This window comes from Pleurodeles waltl, chromosome 10 (assembly GCF_031143425.1).
Source record: "Pleurodeles waltl isolate 20211129_DDA chromosome 10, aPleWal1.hap1.20221129, whole genome shotgun sequence".
In the NCBI taxonomy this organism is placed as follows: domain Eukaryota; kingdom Metazoa; phylum Chordata; class Amphibia; order Caudata; family Salamandridae; genus Pleurodeles; species Pleurodeles waltl.
In genome coordinates, this window is record NC_090449.1 from 670087073 (window position 1) to 670112666 (window position 25594).

The 25594-nt window shown below is 42.2% G+C and overlaps 1 protein-coding gene across 1 annotated transcript in view; it reads right to left on the bottom strand.

Moving 5' to 3' along the window:
* VIPR2 (vasoactive intestinal peptide receptor 2) overlaps positions 1-25594 on the bottom strand; it is an 880953-nt gene that overhangs the window by 465472 nt on the left and 389887 nt on the right. Inside the window, exon 4 of the mRNA XM_069211169.1 lies at positions 11497-11597. Coding sequence (XP_069067270.1) covers positions 11497-11597 — 101 coding nt within the window. The remainder of the gene's footprint in view (positions 1-11496; positions 11598-25594) is intronic.

The following is a 25594-nucleotide window of genomic DNA, read 5'->3' on the forward strand; positions in this document are numbered from 1 at the left end:
TCTGTCAATGAGCGTTTTGGGGTGGCTGGAATAGACCATGCTACAGTAGTCAAGATGTGTCAGGATGCTGTTTTTTTAGTCAGCTTGATTCTATGGTTCATAGGGAGGAGTGGGCGAATTTTACAGAGGAGGAGAAAGAGCTGTATGTTTACCTCCTTTGCCACAACATTGACCTAGGTGAGTAAAAGAGGTCAGCATTGTAAAGAGTTCCAAGATTCCTTATTTCTTGTGGGGTGGAGGGTGGGTTTCTGCGGCTTGAAGGCCAGCTATATGGCATGAATCAAACTTGTTCATCCTTCACCCCTGTTACTAAGATCTCAGATCTGGTTGTATTCATGCACTAGCAGCTTCATCCAGCTAAATATATAAAAACATGGCTCTGGCACAAATTGACCAGATCTTGTCACTCAGTAGCCTAATGCAAACACTCCTGAAATCTGTGTTACACTTCATAACTGCAGGTTAAAAACTCAGACTTCCACTCAACATTTCATCCTGCAAGAGGTTAATAAAATGAATACCACTGAGACGGGTAGCAATGAACACCAATTTTTCAGTGCAGGACATCCAGAGGGATGAACTTTGCAAATACATATGTTATGTAAACTGATGTTGTTGGGTTATTTTGCCTGATCCAGCACTGGGCCCTATTTCTAAATCCAAGGCCCAATGAATTTTTCTTCTCTGTTTTATTGGGTGAGGAAACAATGCATCAAATTATTCAAATTCATTTCAGTGTACCTTGATGGTCACACATTCAATTCCAGAGACCAAATTAGAGTTCAAAAGGCTTTATTTCAGAAGTCAAACTTACATAAATGAGTCTGAAAATCATAGTATAAATGTACAGAATAACCAAAGGAGAATCAAAACAACACACAATATGAAATTTGACTAACATGTAAAAGGCCACTAATTCAATAGCGATAATGCAGAAAATAAAGAAAATCAATTGATGCATTGAGTTTGATTCCAAGCTTTCCTGACTAACTGTTTGATCTAAAATTCTAACTTGGCTACTATCTATGGGTTCAGGAAAATAGTCAGCATGACAGAACTTCTGTAGAAGTTTTCATCAAGAGAGGTATGGTGGCATGAAGCCACATATTACTAAAAGTTCCAGAGATGTATTTCAGTGTGATCTGCTCTCAGCTAAAGGCAGAAGATCTGACTCTTGACACTAACTAAACCACACGTATATCTTGATTGTTCCAAGAGTGATATCATAGGCAAGTACCTTTCCCAATTCAAAAACATAATCACAAATAACAAGTTGTTAATTGACATTTGGGCCTTCTGAAGTTTTCAACATCAACCTTGGTACACCCTTGCACTTTGGAATTTCACAAGAGTTACAGTTGCCCACTCAGGATACTCCTCCCATCCTCAATAAGCGTTCCTCCGGCCTTTTCTTATCTTCCCAAACAACAAGCTCCCCATTAACTTGGTCTCAGATCCTGACACTTGCAGCTTTAGAAAAAGATTAAAAAAGCAAACTTCACATGAAGGTTAGAACACAGAAATATATATATGGGCCTTCACTCTGGCTAATTAAGCACAAATACACTTTCATGTTAAATAAATTCTGTACGTCTCTTATGTCAAATATACAATAATTATAAAGAATAATATTTCTAAAATACTATAACATAAACATTCTTTCAAACAATGATAAAATATGGCATACATGAATCATTACATTCATTTGTGCACCTTACTCATATGTCTCATAGTGCACCACGTTTAAATGAAAACATTTCTTACATTAAGCAGAAAACAACCACATCTTCATTTAATGTTTGAAGAGATGTAATTGTGCAGCCAGGTTATGCTCTCTCAAACCTGTTAGCCAATCAAAATTGATTTGTCTACCAACAGCATAAATTTGAAAGGTCGCTTGGCACTGGTTATGGAGATGAGCCAAAGGAGCAAACATAACTTCTGAAAAGAAGGCTTAAGAGGAATTTCCTAAAAAAGTGCTGGGTTGGAGCTTGAAGAACGGTTTGGGAGCGGGACAATACATTATTGAAGTGTGATGTCACAGACAATCTTTATTAGTGGATATAACAGTGGCTTTGAAAAAGGGGTAATGATCAGTGGTACAGCAATAAAGAGCACTATATCTGACTACAGAGATGAAAGAACGTTAGCTAACTCATACAAAATGTAAAAGAAAACCTGATAATTGCATTTTAACTCTCCACAAGTGTAGGGTGATTTTAAAGTAGTGTATTCAGGACTACCAGGAGTCAGATTGGCTGTGCTTTGTGCAAAGTTTTGTCCATCATTAAATTGTGTTCCTGTAGTCTAAAATACTAATATCTAACCATTTAAAAACCCTGTGTGATCACAGTTTTAATGTTTCCAGTATTGTATGATTAATTATTATTTATTACATTATGAATATTTGATCATATTAATTGACCAAGTTTGAATAATAGAAAAGAGCCACAAAGAAGCAGTTCCTCACATTAACAGGTTTTAACCAGGATGCCACATGCCTCTTTGTGAAGATATCATAAAAACCAAACATTGTGTGCATGCCTAACTACCTGAAGTAAAATGGGTCAGATTTAAAAATATGTTGCCTATTTCTGGAAACGTATTGACAGACCCTTTCATCACGTCATTTAAAAGGCTTTTATTTATTTTTTATTTTTAAAATAATTGAATTCAAAACAGAAATTCCATTGCAGCACAATGTGCGCATCATTTTGAAAGACACAGCTGGCTGGCTGCTACTGATGGATGTAAATTGTATTTGCTCTTTAAGTGAAGTTAGGTTGGTTCAACCTTTTGTGCAACAGTGGGAGCTACTAAAGTACTGTACACAATTGTCTTTAGTATCTTAAATGTCATGTCTAAATGTTTTTTCCTGGAAAGCAGGGAAAAGAAAAATAACAGAGTGATCTTGCATTTTCTTCACAAATCAGTATCTAAATGCCATACTTAAACAAGGAACCATTGATAATGACACAAGGGTTACAGATGTCCCCCGGGAAAGCATTAGGTTTTTTGTTAGTGAGCCAGTTCCAAATCAAAAGCAAAATAGCAACAATTTTATTGGCAAGCTGTTTTAACATTGAATGTGGAAAAATAGCGATAACGTTGTGATTTGCCCATGAAATTTTGTCTGCTGAGGTAATTTTGCCTTCTCTGAGGCAAAGTTTACCCTACCCAAAGAAACTGGACTGTTTTCCAGTCTTTGGATTTTTTGCCCTTGGCATGTGTGAAGGAAGCGGTGAGGGATAGGGGCTGGAGTGGGGTGGTCTATTATTGGGTACACGGTGCTTTGATACCAATTGCATATAAGGACTGATTCACAAGTACCAAGAATTTTCATATTTTAGATAAGATTGTAAGTAAAATAAAATTTAATAGGCTTCTGCTTGCATAAAATATCTGTTGAAATGTGCCCCTCGATATCCTCACAGCAGCCCCCTCTGGCATTCAGGGTTTTCTGTCTTTTCTCAGCTGATGGTTTGATGACTGATCAATGCAAGAGCGATTTTCTCACACACTGCTCCAAGGATCATCTCACGAGTATCCTCCACTGGACCTCACATTCTCCAGACACTCTCTTCCTTCATAGAGTCCTCTGGTGTTGGCAGGCAGGCAAATGTTGATGCTCCAGGCTTCAGGACAGGTGATCTTGAGTGCCCTCAGTGATGTGTCCTCTCCCAGATGGTTGACTGGCAGGCCTTAATCCCCATTCCTGGTCGCACAAGGCAGGAGTGTCACTGAGCTTCTCCACGTTTGATGGTTGACGATTTGGGAGAACAAAGCCCCCCTTTTTTTCCAAATCCACACAGACAAAGTTAGCTTTAAAGTTAGCATTGTGGGGATGCCTCTTTTGTTGTGCCCACTCCTCTGTCCTGTCCTTTGCCCAGGAAGCAGTCTGTCACAGTAGGGGTAGCTCCAATACAGATAGCCCCACAACACAGTACATGAGAAATACTTGTGGATCAGACCTAATGTCAGTCTTACTAATATGTGCCTAACAAAAGGTAACAAAGACCTCCAGCCCTCCTCTTCATGATTCTCTTATCAGCCCCATCCACTTCCTGAGGTGTGCCCAGGCCCCACTGACTACTGACCTTTCCAGAATCAAAGAGCCCATTTAAGTGCCTGGTTGTACCTGGCTCTTCTTTCCACCATTGTGTCCGCCACACAGTTCTCAAGAATGTAGCAATACAGAAATCCGTCTGGGGGCTCCTTCACATGCCTTTCCTAGGCCCTGGGTTACAACTATGGAACCCACAGGCATCCATGTATTGTACCACTCGCAGGCACATATTCATCACAGCACACATGCATACACATGTGTGCTGCACTGTGCTCCCTACTAACACAATATAGGCCAAGGGTGATTTAAACATAGAACAGTGGAACTTTACAAAAGTGGTCCAGTTGCCTCCCCCATCAATGACACAAGGAAAAAGGCCTGTTCACGCTACTGATGATCATTAGTAAAACTCAGTATGCTGCCACCATGGCGCTTGTGTGACCTAGCATCTAGTCCTTTATCCATAAAAGGTTAGTTCTCTGGGGGCCCGTCTCGGTCCAACAAGTTCACAATCTCTTAGATACAACTAGATTATGGGCCTCATGCATGATCCGTGTTCACCCATGACTGAAAATCCGCACCAGGGATCCAGATATCATTGCAGTTCGGGCACGCAGTGCAGGGGTGCACATCCGTCACTATGCAAAAGACATTTCCATTCGATCGAGTGCCTTTACATCCAAATGATAATCCCCAAGCCAGTCACAAGATTCATATTGATCATTGCTGTGTATGCTCCAAGAGAATAGAAGGACAGCATTGTTCCCTTAGCAAATGCACTTTCTAGACCTTCTTGGAGGAGTCTATAAAATGAGGTTGCTGAGAGTGGAGAATTGTTACTGGAATAGGAGATCTTCCTGGATCACCTGAGGAAGGGATCAGTGGGATATCTGGACTTTTCCAAAGTAATCTTGGGTGGGGGCTGATACCTCTGCCGAAAGCCTCTTTTTCGGGTCACCTATGGAGAGCACTTTGGAAAGCCTAATGGCAGCCCCTATTAGAATCTTGTGAAGGCTTCTTGCCTCACACTATGTGGAAGGGCCACATGCTGAGCACAATGCCAGTGATGGTACCAAGAATGCACTTTCATCAGAGTGTGGTTGTGCAGAACTTTGACAGTGCACATTCAAGCAGTGACTCTTCCAATCACCTGCAAGATGTATACCATGTAATAGAGTCCTGCGGTATTCTCTGTTTTGGGCACTAGAAAGTTACCCCTGTGTCTGGTGCAGCATAAACCCTGCTTCATTACAAATTACTGTATCCTCCGATTTCCTATTTCTTAAAAACAGATCTAATTGCATAATGAGCTTTTTCTTACTGCTAATTTGTCATGCTTATCTTTCTTTTCACCTGTGTGGTGATATCAAAACCCAGTTCTGAGTCTGGTGCCACAGTGTTGGGGTTTACATAAGAAAAACATCCCATAAAGGTGAATCATGTCAGTTAGGGCTTCTTCAGATTCTCTGGAATTTTCATGCTTCTAGTGTAGATTACTGTATTAATCAAATTATTATAGGTAGGGCTAGACACACACACCTACTCAGGACCAGGATACCCTCACGGTGATAGTGTGCTTTACAAGTACACATAACAATATGGTTTTATGTAGTCCTGATACTGCCATGGGGATGCAGTTTTGATTTTGTTCCTTTCCTGTCCAATCAATAATTGCACTCGATCAGTGCACTGAGTTAACTCTGAAGCACTCTTATTGCCTGTGCATTACGACAAAAGTGCCATTAAAAAGTGTCTCACTCTTAGTCCTACTGTCTTTGCAACAAGACCAAAATTACCCACAGGATAAGAATAATGTCTCCTATTCCCCAATCAGATACTTTCCTTCCTTCACATTTTGTCTGTAGCCCTTGCATGGGCCAAAACTCCATTGAGAGCTGAAGTCGACATTGAATAATTCACCATTTACAATAAAGTCAAATGCGTGCTGTTTGGGTGCACTAGCCTAATCCCCTCTAATGTTTCTCCCACTTTAGGGTCTCTCTTGGTGCAGTCTCCTTCGAAAATACTTGCATATTTATGTATTTGTGACTATCTCTGTACTTAAACACTAGGATGCAATATCATACCATAGAATGCATTTTCTTGGTGATCAGAGAACTAGAACAATTTCAATAGGAATGCAGCGATAAAACAAATAGACTAATTACAATAGCAACAAAATCCTAAAATAAGGCCATATTACAATTCAGTTAAAATGTTGTGATGTGTAACGTCCACTTGGCCTCTTCGCATGCAATGCAATTAAATTAATCGAGATGCATTGCTTTAATATAATATTAGCTTGAAAGTCAGAGCAGTAGATTGAGAAATATTACTACAGAGTGGCTACAGATAAAAAGGTGAGACTTGGAACACAGTGAGCAATTTATTTAAAGAGTAAAGGAAGCACCCGCCTTGGAAGAAAATTAAATGTAAAAGGGACGCTTTATACTGGACGCAAGACCACCTTAATAATTCAGTTAATGTTAGCCTTCATTTAGTAAATCGTAATTTTAGTTACATAGCAGTGCAAGGAAGCACACTCCTGCCTGGACAGAAATTAAAATGTGTTAAGCAAGGGGGTATTTTCCACGATATAAAGAGCCAACCTCGATGACTTGATTACTATGTTTGTTTTTATAGAGCTCCATGCCAGTTACATACAAAGTAAGAAGTACCTGCCTGCCCTTTGGCAATTAGTGAAACTTACAACGAACAATTCGGACAAAAGAGATGATGCCAGTCGCTTTTGGACTGCCCTTCATGAACACCAAGTGCTCTGCAGTGTTACAGTTTCTAAATTAATGTATTGACAGTTGTGAAGAACACTGCAAACTTCAAACTATTTCAGTGCACAAACATTACAGTCAAACTTTGTATTCTTACAGTTACTTCTCTTAGTTTGATACTCGAGTATATTATTCTAAAAATAAATCTTGTATTTAGCAGTCCCTTTTTATTCATATTACTAGGCTTTGATAATAAGCAAAACATTTATAATAAATCAATCGATGTTATATTGCTGCTCAGCTCTATAGTTACTAATAAAACAAAGGTTAAAGTAACATATTTAGGTGAGAATTTGCAGTGACAAACTAATGTTTTAAACATACAAAAGACTGAAATTCACCAGCTGTAGTTAACTCAAATCACTTTAATTTGTGCATTAAGGTAACTAAAATGTGTACCCCTGTGATGCACCGTTTTCTCATCAATAATTGTATTGCAAATGTTACAGTGATATTGTCAATGATGACATGGAAAAGGTCAGGAATGATTTAATATGTAGAGAAAGTAGCAGTACATAACAAAGGCTTGAGATATAGTTACATTAAGGCGTGAGTTATGGTTACCATAACTAATGAATTTCAGTAGTTTTGTTGGTTTAAAATGTTAGGTTGTCACTGAAATTTTCACCTACTTTTAACATTACTTTAACCTTTGTTTTTCAGTTTTTGTCAGTGAATTTCCAGGGTTTTTTAACGTAAAGTAATATTTTATTACTATATGTAAAGCTTCCCTCCCCAAGGCACTTTGGGACCCAGGGACTTTGTGTTTTTTCATTAAGGGGAGGAGGGCATGCTGCCTCTTTCCCCGAGCCAATATGGGCCCGGGCAACCCCATCCACCAGGGATTTTTTTAATTAAGTGGAGGGAGGTGCACGGTCCACCTCAGAAAGCCTCCAAGAGCCCAGGAAGTCCCATCCCCTGGGGCCAAAACAGATTTGTTGAGGTTGAGGGTGTGGTGTGTGTCCCCCAAGCCACAAAAAGGCTCCTGAGGATCCCATCCCCCGGGGCTACAACATATTTGTTAAGGAGAAGGGGGCACATGGCCCCCTCCCTGAGCCACAAAGGGCCTAGGGGACTTCATCTCCAGGGGAAATATTCTAATTAAGAGGATGGGGTACTCAGCCTCTCTCCCCGAGCCAATAGTGGTCACTGTGACCCCATCCCCAGGGCCAAAATATATTTGTAAAGGGGAGGCAGGTGTGAGGCCCCCTTCTCCTAAACAAAAGAGGCCCAGGGGACCCCATCCCCTGTGGCCTTATAGGGGTGTGGGGTAGCCTGAGCCAATACTGACCCCAGGAACCACATTCCTTGGGGCCTGAGATACTTCTGGGTAGGTCCCTGGTGCACACCCGGGGCACCTATCAAACATTATATTGGGTCAGCAGGGGGAGCCTCAGGGTCACCGCGGCCCCACCGGCTCACACCATGCACCCCTCCTGTGTGCTCTAGGAGCCGGCATTGCATCCGGCTAGATGAAGCAGCTGTTTTTGTTTGCTCCCGGAGACAAATGTCTGCTCCTACCTGGTGGGAGAGTGTAAAATCTCCTGCCAAGTGAGATTAGACATGTCTTCACTGCCTGCATTCCTAGAAGAGATATTTTTCCCTGCTCGGGCTCTTGTGGGCAGAGAAACTACTGTGTCTGGGGCTGGTTCTCCCAGGAGACAGTTTTTGTGCTGCCCCCAGGGGATGGGGTCCCCAGGGCCTTTACAGGCTTGGGGAAGGGGCCCGTGCCCTTTTCCCCTTTAATTGAAGAAATGCCCCTGGCGATGGGGTCTCCTGGGCCTACTGAGGTTCAATGAGAGTGGCACCCACCCTCTCCCCTTATCATTGAAATTCAGCCCTAGGGGATGGGGTCATCGGGCCTTCTGAGGCTCAGGAAAGGGGGCAACACACCTCTCCCCCTTTAATGTTATATCAGCCCCAGGCGATTGGGTCTCTGAAGCCTATTGAGGCTTGAAGAGGGCGGCTGCATGCACTCCTCCCCTTGCTATTGATATTGTCCCCGGTGGTCGGGTCCCCGGGGCTTCCAAGAGGTTTGTGGAGGGAGGCCACGCACCCCCACTACTAAATAATTCTTTGCCCATCCCTTGGGCTGTGGACCACCTCTAAAGATGGGGGGCTGTACTACCGCAGAAGCTTGTCCTTTTTTATTTTGCACTGGATTTGCTGATCCTCTTTGAATTTGCAGCAAAATACAAATAGAAACAGGGCTACCGGGTCAGGGTATCTCTACCTTGCCCCTTTAAATCGTTTGTCCTGAATCCTAAGATTGGCTACCACCACATCCTTGTTGATGTGGTGGCAACCAATTAGATAGCAGCATGAGATGTTAGGTCTGCAGAACCACCACAGTTTGATATTTTTTTTTTTTTTGCCTTAATTACTCACAAGCTACTAACCAGATTTACACCAAATCACAAAAAGCACTCCCTTTGGACCCAATTCTAGCTTTCTGCCAAATTTGTTCAAAGTCCATTCAGCCATTTGGGATGTAGCTGTGAATGGAAAACAGTTTTTTTCTCAGCCCCCCACTTTATGGATTACCCCAATACTTTCTGTGTATGAACTAGGCGAAGAAGAGCAATCTTTTGGAACGTTTTGTGAAGATGTGTCAAACTTTGCTAACGCTAACAAAAAAGGGGACAGCACACAATTCATCCAGATGCATTGTGATAAATGCAGTGTATGAAGTCACTCACTTGAGGTTAAAGCTATTAGACATTTGAGCCCCGAAAGTGGTCTTCCCCATTTCACCTTACTCCTCCTTTTTTTTCTGATCTCATTCTTGTTGGTGTTAGGACTATGGGCACTTCTCCCATTAAGGAAACATTAATATATTTAATAAGTGCTAACTTTTGATTCGGTACAGGTTACCTTTTCATGGCCAGTGTCTGAGGATTTGCAATTAAGAATCCTCTTTAATGATGAAGTCAGATTTTAAGTTACAATTTTGAAAGTGACACTTTTAGAAAGTTGGAATTTTCCCGCTATAACCATTTGGTGCATGCAGCCCGTTCCTGAGTTACATGACTGGGTGTATTTGGCAGTTGACTTCGTTTATTCCTCCCAGACAGCCACACAAAAAAGCCTGGATGGGTCTTCAGCTGGCAGGATGGTGGTTGCAGCTGGGCTGGGCACAGCCCTACTAACAAGTGAATAGGCTGTGCCCTACCTTCATGCAAAGTACTTGCCACCACTGTATTGTTCATGCAGCCAGATTGGAGCCAGGACAGGCGAGGTAGGGAACTTCAAGGATTTCAAAAGGAATACTCTAGAAACTTCTCCTGCTTCAAAGGTGGCACCAAGTAATCGACCACAGACTAAACTCTTCAGTACAATTCAGGACCTGTTGATAATACAGAAGAATGATTGCTGTACTGTTCTGCTACCAGAAGGACTTCCACTATGCAGCCCTGCTACTCTGCTGCTCAGGGGCCTGCTTGCTGAGAAGGAAGTCTGAACCTACATTCTTCATATCAGGCTGAAGTGCCTGCAAGGGTCAGCAGACTAACCTGTTTTGAGCTACAGAGACATAACAAGCTCCAGAGGCTCCTTGTGACTGCACATCTGACCTGCTGCCTGGACGTGTAACTGGACTTGCCCTTCACCTGCTTTCTCTTCAGGAGTGAGTTCTTGATCCCCGAGAGGTGCCCCTCAGATCCTGGATGCTTGGTGTGGAATAAGTTCATGTCTCTCCTCAAGAAAAGGAGAAATTCTGAAGTTTTGGGCTCTTCATAAATGTGAACAGGCTTGTTTGATCCAACATCTTGCTGACCGTGCTGTCCGCCAAAGTGAAGTTACAGTCAGCCTGATTCTTCACGCAACAGTGACCATCAACGACGTCCAGCAGTACGTGATCTGCACTTTGCACTACAGCATCAACAGCTCACAGTGACTGCCAATTCACCCCTCTCAAACAGTAACCCCATTTCCACCAAAAGCCTTTAGTTTTCACCATTGTTGGTGCTTCCAGAGCTGTGTATCTCTGGACGTGTATATATGTATATACAATATTAATGTAAATTCATCTTATGAATTTATTTTAAAAGTAAAAAATAGAAATGCTACATCACTATTAACTTAATTTTGAATAAAAAATATGATATATTTAAATGTGTTAAATTAATATTTTTTATTTATTTTTAAAAAATCCAAAATAAATCAAAATGTTTACATTTAGCCACAGTATCAATACTTCCATAAGTGGGAATTTAGATGAAATAACTATGAACTCTTTGTAATGGGGGCATAAGCCAATGCGTACATATGAGATACCAAGTGTGTGGTTTGTTCGCCCAAAAAAACAAGACAATCCTACCACGGAACCATGGCTCCTGCTTATTAACCAGTACTATGAATGTGTTACATTTGTAATAATGTATTTGTGATTTGAACTTCAGAATGCTCCACTGTGAGTAGCACATAATCTTCAGATCCTAGCCATGCTCTAGGGGTCACTCTGCTCGTAACAACTGTTAATATAAGTAATTTTCAATTATTTAAACTACAACCCAGTAAAAGATTATGTCCAAAATTCAGCACATTTACATGTGTTGTACGATGTGGTGCTGTACGATCGTAATCGTTGGTGCCACAATATTAAACAAGTAACATGCTTATACAAAAGAGCATCATCCCTACCTGGTGTTCAGACGTGACATTCTCGTCATAGCCACACGCATCTGGCACATTTGGATAAATCTCCGACCAACCTAGTCTTGTACAGTTTTTGCTGATATTCCCTAAAAACACAAATACATTAAAAACATTATTTCTCATTACTGAACACACCGGCATTATTGGCGAGTCAGTCATTTTTATTTTTAAAATATATAAGATGAACCTTTGGGTTAAGGTATGAGATTTCAGAAACATGCACATCAACACAGTTTAATCCGCATCTGAAAAACAGGCAGCTCTACTTTAGTTCTGAGTTTAGAGCAGACTTACTTTCATCTCTGCAGCAAAGCTGTGCTTCTTTTCAAATACATAGAGAGTGACATTCTATCCAAGGCATAAATATAAACAATTTAAGAAAACTCTGCGCGAACTAACAGAAAGTCTTCCAGTCCAAAGATCACCTACATGAAAAGTAGATTTCTGACGATAAAACATTCACTGCCCAGTGATAATATACATCATGACATCCTATTTCAGTCCAGGTTAGTCTTCACAACACAAATATGCTAAACTCCCTATCCAAACCTAAATTCAAATATCACGTTCCTGTATTTGTTTGGCTAAGCAGACAAACACTACGAATAATGCTATTATTTTTATTGAGTCAAATAACTTGCATGTATGTATAAGAGTATGCAACGCATGTTTCACCCAGCGACTTAATAATGCCAAGGGTTTGATCAAGGCTATAGATACGAACAGTGATTACCATAGACATAACAAAATGGATCTCAGGTCAACAAGCTGTCTTTTTCTGATTAGATTAGTATTGTTGGACTTTTTCCCTTAAGCAGGGTCATCCCCAGTCTTTTTGCCTCCTTCTTCCTGGTTTTTCTGACCTCTCGCTGTTGGCTCTAGGTCTCTGAGCACTTTATCACTGCTGACCAGTGCTAAAGTGCAGGTGCTCTCCCATCTAAAGTTGGTATGATTGGCTTATACCTAATTGGCATATTTAATTTACTTATAAGTCCCTTGTACAGTTGTATCTCTATTCCCAGGGCCTGTAAATTAAATACTACTAGTGGGCCGGCAGCGCTGCTTGCGCCACCCACTGAAGTAGACTTTCAAACCTGTCTCAGGCCTGCTAGTGCAGGGTCTGTATGCACAGTTTTCTGCAACAGGGACCAGGCATCTAAATTTACTTGCCAGGCCCAGAACTCCCTTTTTACTACATGTCACCCCTAAGGTACGCCCTAGCTAGCCCTATGGGCAGGGTGCCATGTATGTAAAAAGGCAGGACATGTGCCAGGTTGCGTGGCCTGTCCTGGTAGTGACAAACAGCCTAACTTGGTGTCTCACTGCTGTGAGTGCTGCCTTCTCATAGGACTGCATTAGAAATGCCCTGCCTTATGTATAAGGGGTATTGCCTGATTTATGAGGGGTAGAGTAGGCGTGTTTGGTGTGATGGTGATAATAAATGCTGTTTACTAGTGTGGGTGTATTTGTTATTACTATAACAGAAATGCCACTTCTAGAAAGTGTGCATTTATCTGTGCTTATGACTCTGGTGTTTTGCAGCTTGACTACAATCCACGTCTGGGAAGACTAACAGTTGGGGCTTTGTGCATACTTTTCAGACAGCCTGTACACAGGGAGGGTGGAGGTGTCACTGAGGTGCATCTACATACTGAATAGTCTTCCTGGGCTGAGAGAAGGGAGAGACAGGGCACACCTACATTTGTAAAGGCTGTGCCCTGGCCTCACACAATAGGGTCGTTAACCCCCCACTGATGTTTGGAGCCTGTGCTGAAAGGAGAGAGGGGGCACTCCCGGAACCAGTTGTAACTGGCTGGAACCTCCTCTCCCTACCATTGCAAAACATTGCAAGGACTGAGTATAAGTATAGGGGAATTTTCCTCACAATTTGGAGACTCTTTGAACATCATGGAACTGGACACAGAAATTCTGGACGGACTTAAAAGGGACCGCCATGGACTGCTGCTGATGTGCTGACCTGTGACCTGCTTGGTCACTGTAAAGGACTTGCCACTTGCAGCCTTTCCCTTGTGCCGGCCTGTTGCTAGGGCCCCTCCGCCTGTGGGCCTTTTCTTGAACATTTTGCTCCCCAGGTGTAGGGTGCTGTGGCCCCTGACCCCTGCCGTGACCCTGAAGCATGAGAGGTGCTTCACTTGGTGCCTAATTTATTGCTGAGTAAAGTACTTCCCCTTTTTCAGGGCTTTTGCAAGAACATCACCACCGCAGCCCGGGCTGTTGACTGGGGCCCTAGCGCTGTGAAAAGCACTCTCATAATTGCCCCAAATCACCGCCGCAACCCGGGTCGTCGTATTTGTATGCAGTGCGAGGATCGCGCTGTTTCCAGTGCCCCCGGGGCACCCAGAAGGGAGGATCAGAGCGAGTGCGCTCCAAACAGTGCCCCCGGGGCGAAGCGCGCTTCTTAACGTGCCCCCGGGGCTCCACTCGACAGCCCCGGTCAGGGCTGAGAAGAGGCTCGCGCACCACATTGGGTGCGGCAGCGTAGGGAAGCAGGAGAAGAAGCATCATCAGAGGCCCCTGCTCCCTTCTTCACTTTGGCAGCCCCACCGAGGAAGAGGGAGGCTGCCTCCCACTAAGCAGGACACGGTGCGGAAAGGGAGTTCCCTTTCCCCCGGTCACTGCCCTAGGGGCACGATCGCCCCAACTACTTGGTTGTCTTGTGGCTTTTGGGCCCCCCTCTTTGGAGAGGGCCATTAGAGGCCCAGGGGCCCCACAAGGATCACGGGTCCCCAGAGGGGCCTGTTTCAAACATTACAGAGAGGGTGCTGATACCCCCTCTCTCCAGGAGCATTGTGTGGCCCCCCGTGAGCGCACAGGAGTGCCGGGGGCCCCCCATACTCCTCTCGCTAGGCACAGGGAGACCCCCACATTGCACAGAAGAGCGCCGGGGGCCCCTTCTTGGCCTCTTAGGCACTGGAGGTGCCTTTATCATCTACCAGGTATTTCAAAGGGATACTATATATCAGAAGTTCTTATTAGAGACTTTATTGCATTATATATTGCCTACCTGTTTTATGATGTTTCTGTGTGCAAATGCAAATGTTCCTTTTATGGACATGCTTGCTAATATGTTCTTCTAACTTGCCATATGTTTTCTAATGGTCCTATTATGGGCATTGTATGATATTCTTATGACAAGTCCTTTGGTGTAATAATGTGTTTTCCTGACTACTGCTTATGTTGCAGAATACTAAGTAACCTGTGTGTTAGGTGTGACTACTGCTCGTTTGCAGAGTAACTAATTTGTAATGTTCTGACAACTGCTAAGGTAGCAGGATAGTACTAATATGTGATGTTTGGTCTGATAATTGTGTTGTGTACAATACAGTATATTTTCATATAATCTGGTGTTGTGTTTCCTTTGTGGTGGGGATATTGCGTCATGTGTGTTGTGAAAACGCCTTACACATTGCCTCTGGGATAAGTCTGACTGCTCGTGCCAAGCTACCAAGGGGGTGAGCAGGGGTTATCTTGGACGTGTAACTCCCTTGCCCTGACTAGAGTGGGTAAGTTCTGCCTGGCTGAGGTGCATACCGTAGCCAACCAGAAGCCCCATTCCTAACAGGTATCTAACCCCATAGTAATGCTTGCCATCACTTAAGGGATGCTGTAACGTTATCATAGTAGTAACTCATAAAAAATCACAACTTGCACATTTCACCACTATAATGCAACACTTCTGTTTTAAAAACTACCCCAACTGAGGTAGGGGGATATTAAAATCCATGAATTCTAGTAGTTATCTGTTATACTCATCAAAATAACTAACCCTGATCCACTAAACTAGATTTCAATAACCACACCTTGGTAATAATAACTGATCCAGCCTTAGAGAGCATGTCTACCTTGACCGACCTGCCAGTCTTACACAATAATTTCCCACTTCTTCTCAACACTATTTATCTTGTACCTTATTTGCATGGGTCTTCCCTTCTTTGTATTCTATGTAAAATATGGAAATGTCTAAGTTTGACAGTTTCCTTATTTTCCTGAAAAAGAAGGTATGTTTGTGCGTAAAAACATGGCAACACTTATTTTCCTGCTAGAAAAATATCTTCCAAATGGGCTGTTACTGGACAAGGCTCCCACAAAAACGTTTTTGCTGGAATTTTCATCCAAAGACGACAACCTTCTGTGGCTAACTCTATTGGATTCAAAGGTGACAAACATTTATAAATTTGCAAAACTTGCAAACTCAGTAAGTGAAATTACATTTCAAACATGACTACTGCCAACAGAAATCAAACACCTTTAATTTTCATCACATTTCCATGCAGGAAAATTCATATTTTTTATTTTTGGGGGGCCTTTACTCAAACATTTTTAGGTCAAGTGTAGCGTTTAACGTGTTGTATACTTAATAAGTAAACTTATGCTGTGGGTTCCAGCGATTTCATTTGTTGAATCCAGTGTCATTTAAAAATCCTTGCTTGCTAGTGATCAGTTCTGCCTCTTTGTCCTGCCTTTTTCTCTTTGGGAGCAGCACAAACTACTGTATAATTACGCTTTGTCCTGTTTATATCTTCTGTAGGGGACTTTTTCTTTTAGTATTGGCCTGTTTGTCTTACGCTGTGGCTGTATAATCAGCCCCTCCTCCCCACCAGCTCCCTCTGCAAACATAAATCAACAGCAGTGGGGGTCTTTTCCAGAGACAGCTTGCTCTCTTCTTTTTTAAACATGACTGATTCTGTTTGTTGTGCCTAGTTTATAAACGTCACTGAAAAACACGAGTCCCGTCTTCATGTGGGTTGTGGAAGTTTTATTTTCTTTAAGATGGACTAGCTCAACATCGGATATCGTATAGAATCTCTAAGGAAAACACGCTAAGCTGGCTGGTTGTGGCCACCCCAGCTGTTGCTCAGGACCCAGCCGCTACCCACCATCCTCGCAACCCAGCCCAGCGGCTTTTGCCGAGCTCCCTCCCATCTCGGCTGCTGGGTTTGAGCTTCCTCGCACTCCTAGCCGTGGAACCTGCAGTTCTGTTCCCTCCTAGCGCTGGGACCCGCAGCTTTGCTGTCTGCCAGCCCAGAGCCCCATGTAGCTCCTGTCAGATCTAGGACCTGCTGCCAAGCAGCTCGTAGGCTCCTGGGGCTCCGGAACATGCCTCTGTCCGGGTAGCGGGGCACACAGCTGTGCATGCTGTCTTGGCAAAACTTTTTTCCTGCTGCTGGCCAGAGATACGGAAAATGGCCACTTACAGTGAACAGTTTCTTGCCTGTTCCACCGCCTGCCTGCCTGAGCTCGTTTGATGGGGAGCGGTGGGTTTAGGGGATGGGGGTCAGCAACCCCCAACTACCGATTCCAAAAAAAGGGTTGCCCCGCTGAGGCTCCCTGAAAATGACGTGATGGGTCCCCACCAAGAAAAAGGAAAAATACGGAATGGGTGAATAAATAAAAGCAGTTCATTGGTTTGGCTTTCCGGTTTTTCTTTGCTTTACACATTTTGCTTTTTTGGGACTGCTTGCACCAAGTTAGTGGGAGATCTGGCAGTGTATCACTGTGCTTGGGAGGCGCTGCTGCCGTCTCCAGGCTTCATTCGTGTAAAACATATGTCCCAGAGGCTTAACGTGCACCTCAACAGTTTTTACCATTGAAACCAGCGCAAGAATAGAAGCGGCCCGGGGTGGTGGTGGTTACTCGTCAGGCACTGTCATCACATAACCAAACAACCTTTGCCCGGATTTTGCTATCTGTATCTTTGTTCTACATTTAAAAATCCGATTACTTTGTCTTGAAATGCATATTATTGCAGCCCTAGAGTCTTGAATATACGTTGCAAAGTTTTGAGCCTCACATTACAAATTCACATGCAAAAAATAATTAAAAACCGTAATTATTCAATCATCGGGGTTCTCAACTTTGCAAAGACCATGAGTGTGTAGTTCAGTCAGCCCAGGTTTTTGCTATGCTTTCTCGGACTTGTAGTCCTGAGTTTACAATGGTTTAAACAGAACTGTGGGACCTAGAATACAAAGCAAAAAAAAACCTTCTCTGTGTCAGGATGAGCTACTCACGCATGTATCCAGGCTGGACTTTGTGCATTTATGCGCTTTCAATGCAGTTTGTAATTTGCATGAGTGACTGAGTAGAACATGTTTGGGGATATTTTAGGGTGCAAAGCACACACTGTTTTCTGCAGTTGCAAACAGTTCTTGAATAGCAGTCTGATACGAATATGACATTATCCATCCTTCATGTTCCAGGTCAAGGCAGATGGTTATAAGCCGAAACTGAGTCTTATTACCTTGTCTGCAATTTGTGAAGCGTTAACGGCTTTACCATATAACACGACTCCTGTACCGTACGTTCTTCCCCACTTCCTCCGTCTCTGGTCATTATCTGTTCCCAAAACACCCCCGAGATGAAGTTCAGTTACTAATGCTCTTATTATCTGTTTGGCACTGGAATCAATGCACAACTCATTTAGACTGTCAACGATGTGTTCCTGGGCTCCTTGACTCATATGCGATTTTTTTTTATGGATTCGGTTCCTTCATTGTTCATTGGTATTGAAGGGTTGACAAGACCAGAAAAGGGAACCCAGGGGCTCTCTGACGTCCCACTCATTGGGTCTGATTTTAGCATGTGGCGTTTATTGTTCCGAGTGTCTGCCTCTTTTGTTACTGCAAGCAGATAAATGCCCTTGAAATCAAGAGAAACTACAGAATACTCTACCTTGACTAGAGTGAAACATTTCTGCCATGTAGTGGCCGCCTTTGCATAACAAATAAATTCGATTAAGTGTTTAAACTCTTTGTTGACGTCCTGATCGTGACCTTTTATGATGCAACCCTCGCCAATCAAGTGTCTTTGACCATGAGATGCACTGCTGGCTAATAAACTGGAAGCTTGAACCTCCACTTCCTAGGCCTTTGCTGATAGGGCAGCAAGATTCACCTCAAATGCAGTGGCAGATCTCAGACTCAAAGATGCATCAAATCCCTTTCAACAGGATGAGCCATACTCTACAACTTCACTCGTAATCATTATTCACGTGTCTCCGGTTCACATATACGTCATGGAGAGTCAGCATCAGCAGAGGTCGGCCACATGCCAATCCCTCCTCTATTATGTCACAGCAGGAAAATCTCACCCTTCACAAAGGGTTGCATTCACACAGACGGCTAAGCGTGGAAAATAGGTGGCCCAGAAGTCATTGTGCTGAGTAGCTCCACTACAATGGCAATATGTTGGTCCGATTAACTCAATCAGGGCCGTACTGGGACAGATTTTTTAGATTTATACTTTATGGCATAATTAATTAAAATCATTGCAATCACCATGCAAAAAGCCCCAAAACGTTTGAATACCATAAAACATTCATCTGGGACAGAATGAAGCCCCTGGCACCAAAAATGCGTTTTCCCCCTTATCTGCCCCCTGGAGGGTACACGTTCTACAAGACACCAGGGAAAAATGGTTCCAATAAAAAAGGCATTGGAGCATCCTACCAAGTCATCAGACTATTCCCCTCCCCATATTGGCCATAGCAGTGTTGCTGGACATGCAAGGCAGCAGATTGAGGGGGTTTATCCTAATCAATCCACCGTTTTGGGCAAAAAGCCCACTAGAAACCAATGATAAAAGAGGAACAGTCTTTGTACCCCTTGTGTGAGTTACCCCCACTGTGCCTCCAGAGGGCAGAAGCCTACTAGACACCAGGAAGAATAAAAAAGGAGTGGGACAGCCCACTAGACATAGTAAAGTGCCCACCCCACATAATAGGCCCAATACATTTTCTTCCCCCATGGGATGAAAGTTGTTTTTTCCCCTTATCTGCCCCCTGGAGGGTACAAATTCTACAAGACACCAGGGAAAAATGGTTCCAATAAAAAAAGCATTGGAGCATTCCCCTCCCTATATTGGCCAGAGCAGTGTTGCTGGACATGCAAGGCAGCAGATTGAGGGGGTTTACCCCAGTCAATCTACCGCTTTGGGCAAAAAGCCCACTAGAAACCAATGACTCAATTTAGAGAAAATAAATTGTGAGGATGGCCCTCCCAGGCATCTGGACATGTCTCCAACCCCACGACAGGCCCAACAGTCTTTCTGCCTTTAGGGGGTAGATTGGGGGTTTATCCCCAATCCTTCTCACAAGTGACAAAAAACATTGGATAACAGGTAAAACAGTATAAGAAAAAGAGAAAGGGATGCAGCTTGCCCAGGCTTCCGCCTATGTTCCAACCCCTTAATGAGTCCAACAGTTAAGTCAAAACAGCTTTATTCATAAATATTGCATAAAAGTTACATTAAAGCACGCTATTTGAGGTCAAAATACATTTGACGCATGCATACAAAAATAATTTCATCCAATACTAATAGCGCAAGCAAAATATTTAATTTCAGGTCAACTCACATTTGAAGTACGGTGATATACCGATAGATAAAATAAAACTTGCAAATGTTTATCATAGCATTCATTTGTACCTTTTCCTCACTGCTAAAACTGTGTGTATAACATTTAATACTACACAGCTTATTTCTTGTGTCTCAAGACATTGCGGACGTATCATGCTTTGCTTGTAGCATCTAAAAAGTGGATGCCCACTTAATTGGAACTAAAAATTGATTCCGTAATATAATGTGCAAAATAACGTTAGGTGAGTAGTACTTTGCTGGAGTAAGCTGTTGCAAGGGCATTGTGAGCCAGCCTCCCTGCAAGGGGAAGGATGCCAAAAAGTGCAAAGTGCTAAAGTCAGGTAAAGGTTGTGTTATTAATAACCCTAGGTTTATGAGTAAACCTAGGTAGAAAGGGAAGAGTTCTATACTAACAAAGGTTATAAGAGAACTATACAAGGCTACACTCGACAAGTATTTGGATTGTTCTGCTCTCTCCTTAAAACACTGGTTTTGGAACAAACCTTTAATCCTTAATTTGCTGTTTTTGTCCATCTGCTCAGGATTAAAAAAAATATTCTGGGGCACCAAGCTCTGACATAGACTGTTTGGTATAAGCGAGCCAAGGGATTTTTACTGAGTTATTCAGCTCAAGGCAAGCTTTTAATACTAGTCTTGAAAATGTTGCCTCTAATCCATAATAACAGAGCGGCTAATTGAATAGTATCTGATATGTAGTTTACCCGTAATTCAGTTTGATAAATGTAGGTGGCAGTGTTCGTTGCTCTTAAAAGGAGTCTTCATAAGAAAGCATTTTACGCACCTTGAAGAGCACCAGAATTAGTGTAACCCCATATAACTGCCTCAGGTAGAGCTACTGGAAAACATTTGCTACTATGCAGCTGTAGCATCACCCTCAGGTGTCTGTGCCTGAGCTTGTTTGCAAAGCAAACGATTGCCTCAATCACCCTTGCAAATTACTGCATTCAATGTTTATCAGATGTCCCCACTGCAGCAAAGTGTCAAACAAAATTCCCAATAGTTAAATGTGGTGACCTTAGCAACCTCTGTTCTCCCATTGAAATGGGGCTTGGTTTTCATATTTTTCAGTCCACCCATCATAATGAAACACCTACTAAAATTTACTTTAAATCAAGATTACTCATAAAGTTCCTAAATGCATCTAATAAAATCTGACAGGCGTCAGCGGCTCTGGCTAAGAATACTGAGTTGTTGGCATATAGCAGGGTTGGTATTGGGCATTTCCCAACCTGTGACACATCGGCACCATGTTAGATCAGGAAGAATTCCAAGGCAGTTATATATTATTAAAACAGGGATGGCTCTAGGATGCAGCCTTGGTGTACGCCGCTTAGAGCTCAGTAGGAAAGTACATTCTCCACTTGGGCCATATCTACTTCTTACTACATTATCCGTAAGTAATTTATTAGAATGATGAGAGCCTTTTCCATTAACATAGTTAATCACATATTCCATATTTTGAGTGATTTGCATTGTCAAAGGCACAAGAGTGGTCCATAAAAACCATGTGGGGTGAACCTTGCCTTGCCTTGAATACTTTCCTATTATTAACGAGAGATTAAGGGATTGAAGAACTGTACTGATGCCCAGTTGGGAGCCTTACTGAATGTCTGATAAAATGGAGTTTCTACTGGCCCATTTCTTTAGTCTTGTGACTAAAACTTATCACTGGATCTTGGAGGCTGAATCAAGGAAGGAAATGAGTCGATAACAATTTAGCTTACATCTATCCCCTTTTTTAAACATAGGGATTATGACTGGTTTGTTTGATGATTTTATTAAGGAACCCTGATTAACTGTGTGCAGGACACTGGTGATGATTGGAGCTCAGAGGGTGTTTTTGGACTTAAAGATATCCACTGGCACTCTGTCAAGGCCTGGCGCTTTCCCAAAGGAAGATATCTCAATTGCACGGGCTACTTCGTAAACTTCAATAGGACTACTAAGATTAAGGGGCGCTACAGGGTTTATATTTTCAGCAGGGTTATATTCAGTGCGACTGAGTTAAAGACCTTGGCAAAATGTGCCAACCATCTATCAGCTGGGATGCAATTTTAAATTTTGGAGGTAGAATTTTCAGACATATATGAATTTTTTGTAATGTCCCAGAATTCCTTTGTTTGTCTCTGTATCTCTATTTGAAGACACTGCTTCAAGATCATCCCATCCTGCTTTTCTATCCCTCCTCTAAGGCTGTTTTATATATTGAGCATGCTTGCCTAACCCCTAATGCTGAGTAAAACCAACTCTGTAATGGTATATCCTTTTTGCTGGGTTTATTGGTGAGCATGCATGAAATCTCAAAGCTAACTAATTCATATTTGTTTACAATATGGCTAGGGCTTGATTATGTTGCAGGCAGGTAAAAATTGAGTTGAAATTCTTGGTAACAAGATCTTTCGGAAACTTGGGGGCATCTGTTTTGTCCACTTGATTCTCATACCCCTGTTTTCTTGATGGACCAGAGCTTCTTTCTGCACTTGTTTGACAACTAGTCTTAATTTTAGTTCAACGTTCAAATGCAGGGGATTGTGGTCACTCAAACATTTTGCAATGACCTAAAATTTATGAATTAAATACTAATATCCAAACTAATTCAAATAACATCTATAATGCTTCCCTTTCAGGAACCTGTAAAAGTAGGTATGTCTGTGGCATCTTTAGCGCCTATGCCACTTGCAAACACTAGGTTGTACTTAGTGATCAGCCCACATAAGACCTCCCCGTATGTGGAATGTTTAAAGAGCAATATATCCTCTCCAAATGCATATATGAAGCAACAGACTGGAGTTTTATTATATTTGCAAATAACAGTGTTAAAACTCCTACCCATATCATTGGTATTGGCTTTTGACACTCATTAACAAGCTTAGACAGTGTGTTTTCCAGTATATCTGTTACTTCTTTGGACCGATTGCAAAGGTGTTCTTATGAAAATTGATAAGCAATACGTCATATATTCCTGAAAAAGAAACATGCAGAACTTGGAACCAAGAGCAATTGTTCACTGTGATAACACTAGGGCATGCAATTTTCTTTGAGGCAAGAGTTGCCATGCCCGCTTTGTGTCTGTCTATTGCAGATGGAGTGGAAGAGTGGCAGTAGACATGCTAATCGTTAACAAAGAAGTCCTCTGTGGCCCATGTCTCTTGACAACAGATGATGTCATAATGTTTCATAAAGTCCAGCCATTGTGGGTTTGATAGTTTTGTACGAATGCCAGCTAGATTCCATGAATGCAAATTGAAACCTTTACCATAGGTTGAACAGTACCATCAAAGTTGCAAGGATTTGAAATTTGCCATTGGAGTGGTCAGATGGTGTCATAAGTGGTCTTCCTATAGAGATTATGAACATGCAGAAACTTTTTTTCTTGTAGTCATTTGACATTGTGGAGGAAATCAAGGGGTTCATATCTATTTGCTAGCTCAAGAATGAAGCCCAGAGGGGGGAGCAGGTGTGCTCTAATGATGGTTTGCAGGGTGGTAAAAAGAGTCAGGAAAACTGGGCGGCAGCCTGTAGAAATATCCTAAAGGGTGGGCATGAATTCTTCTGGGTGCTTTTGAGAGGTATTTCTAACATTGAAAAAGGTTATTGAACAAAGACTGTCTTCTGAAGTTGATAGCCACACGATATCTAGACAAATGTTTAGGAGTTTTGCCCACCTAGCCTACCCTTCTGATGGTCAGGATTTCTGGAGGGCTTGCCCCAATTTGTGAACAGAAGGAAAAAGGCCCACTATATGCATAGATTATTTTTTTTCAAATGAATGGGGAAAAAGGAATGGGGAGGATGCAATTCTCACCAAGCCCCAAACCAGTCCCTAATGCCCAAGTGTTGTTTCTGCCTACCAAATGTGAGATTGGAGAGTTTCCGCCAGTCTTCCCCTGAAGGGGAAGAAAAGTAGGGTGGCCCACATCTGTCCTGATATCAAGCAGCTCCCAAGTCCCTAATGCCATAGCAGTCCTTATGGCCTCTTGGGGCATACAGCATCCTCATCCGTGTGGAGAGCAAGAAGAAATTTGGATTCATATGAGTATGGTTTTGAGATATGGGCAGTCAGGGAGGGGGTACATGCCAATTTCCTCTCAAGTGCCAGTGTGAATGGCTGCACTATTCAGGTCGTGGCTCAGTCAATAACCATGAAACCCTACAAAACCTGGGCACATGTGAAACCAAGAGAACCGGGTGAATCCAGGGCTCTGTGACTTGCCTGAATCCAATTAGATTTTCCTACTCAGAATGCTTAGCAACCTTCAAGCTTTGCCTAAAATTATGCATTTTACTCACATTTCTGAGAGAGAAGGTTCCTGAATCTACATGCATCCACAGAAATCCTACCAATAAGTATTCCCACATTTCTCCTGATAACAATGGTACCCTAGGTGTGTAAGTGGTCCAATTACCCGAGATAAGAAAGAACCTAAACCTGGGACCATGCGAAGACCAAATCAGCTTTGTATCTTTAACAGTTTTCACCCATTTCCTTCAGAGGAGATAGGCGCAGCCACACAAGTGGGGAAAAGTTTTTATTGGAACAAGTGGGGAAAAGTTTGGTGAAGGCATTTTATGGATCCCTGCAGATTCCTAAACTTTCTCTGAGAGATATGTAAGGAAGCTGCTCAATTTTAACATTTGAGGTGTCCAGAGAATTCTGGGTCAGAAAATGTAGTGGGATACACACAAGTCACTCAACCATGGACTCAGCTGAGCCTGGGCCAAATACTGCAGCTATCCACATAACCAGAATGAATCAATTTTTATGGCTGAAATATACATCTCTATGGTGTGTTTTGAGGCCTGTCGTGTAGAGGATGCTAGGTCAAGCTACATAAATAGGGTAAGATTTTTATGAGGAGAAGCCTGTGAATGCTGAATGGCAGGTATTTCGTGGAGTCCCACAAATTCTGGAACTGTCCCTCACAGAAATGCATTATTTTATCCAAAGTTTCATGTTTGCAGAACATTCGGGGAATTAAAGCTTTGTGTAATCCATGCTAGTCATACCTCCCTGGATTCTCTTTGGTGTCTAGATTTTTAAAATATCTGTGTTTAGGTTTCCTTTGGTCTCAACCAAACCTGTGCAATAATACTGCAGCTACCTACATTGCCAAAATGGATCACATTGCAAGAAAAATATTTTGATGTCACCCTATTGCATTTTCTGGCCTTTTCTATCTCAGGCGATAGGTTCAGCCCTAGGCATAAAAAAAATACTGTAAAGGTTGTGAAAATATAATTTGGGAAAATAACCTGGCAAACGTACAATTATGTAAAAACTATCATGTAGCACTATATTTTAGCATGCAATTTCTTAATCTTTGAAGTGAGGACTCATTTCATGTTATGAAAAATAAAAAAACGCAGCTGCTCACATTCTGGTTATTTGTGGTGACACTGAGCTCCTGTGCCATTATTTTGCAGCAAGTGGTGGCATAATTAAACAATGTGGCATAATTGCATATTTTCAGGAATCTTGCCTCACAATTGTAATGGAAGTTTCTGAAATATGAATATTTGAAGTATGCCTGCGTATTTGGAATTTCGTCCGGGCCTAGTTATTCTCATTTGAATTTTTCTACATTTATGCTTCTAAATATAAGGCAGTGTGTAATAAAGTACGCATTTTGCAAAGAACCCTAGTATTGATAATTAGAAAATCAGACATGTAGTAATATTCACTATT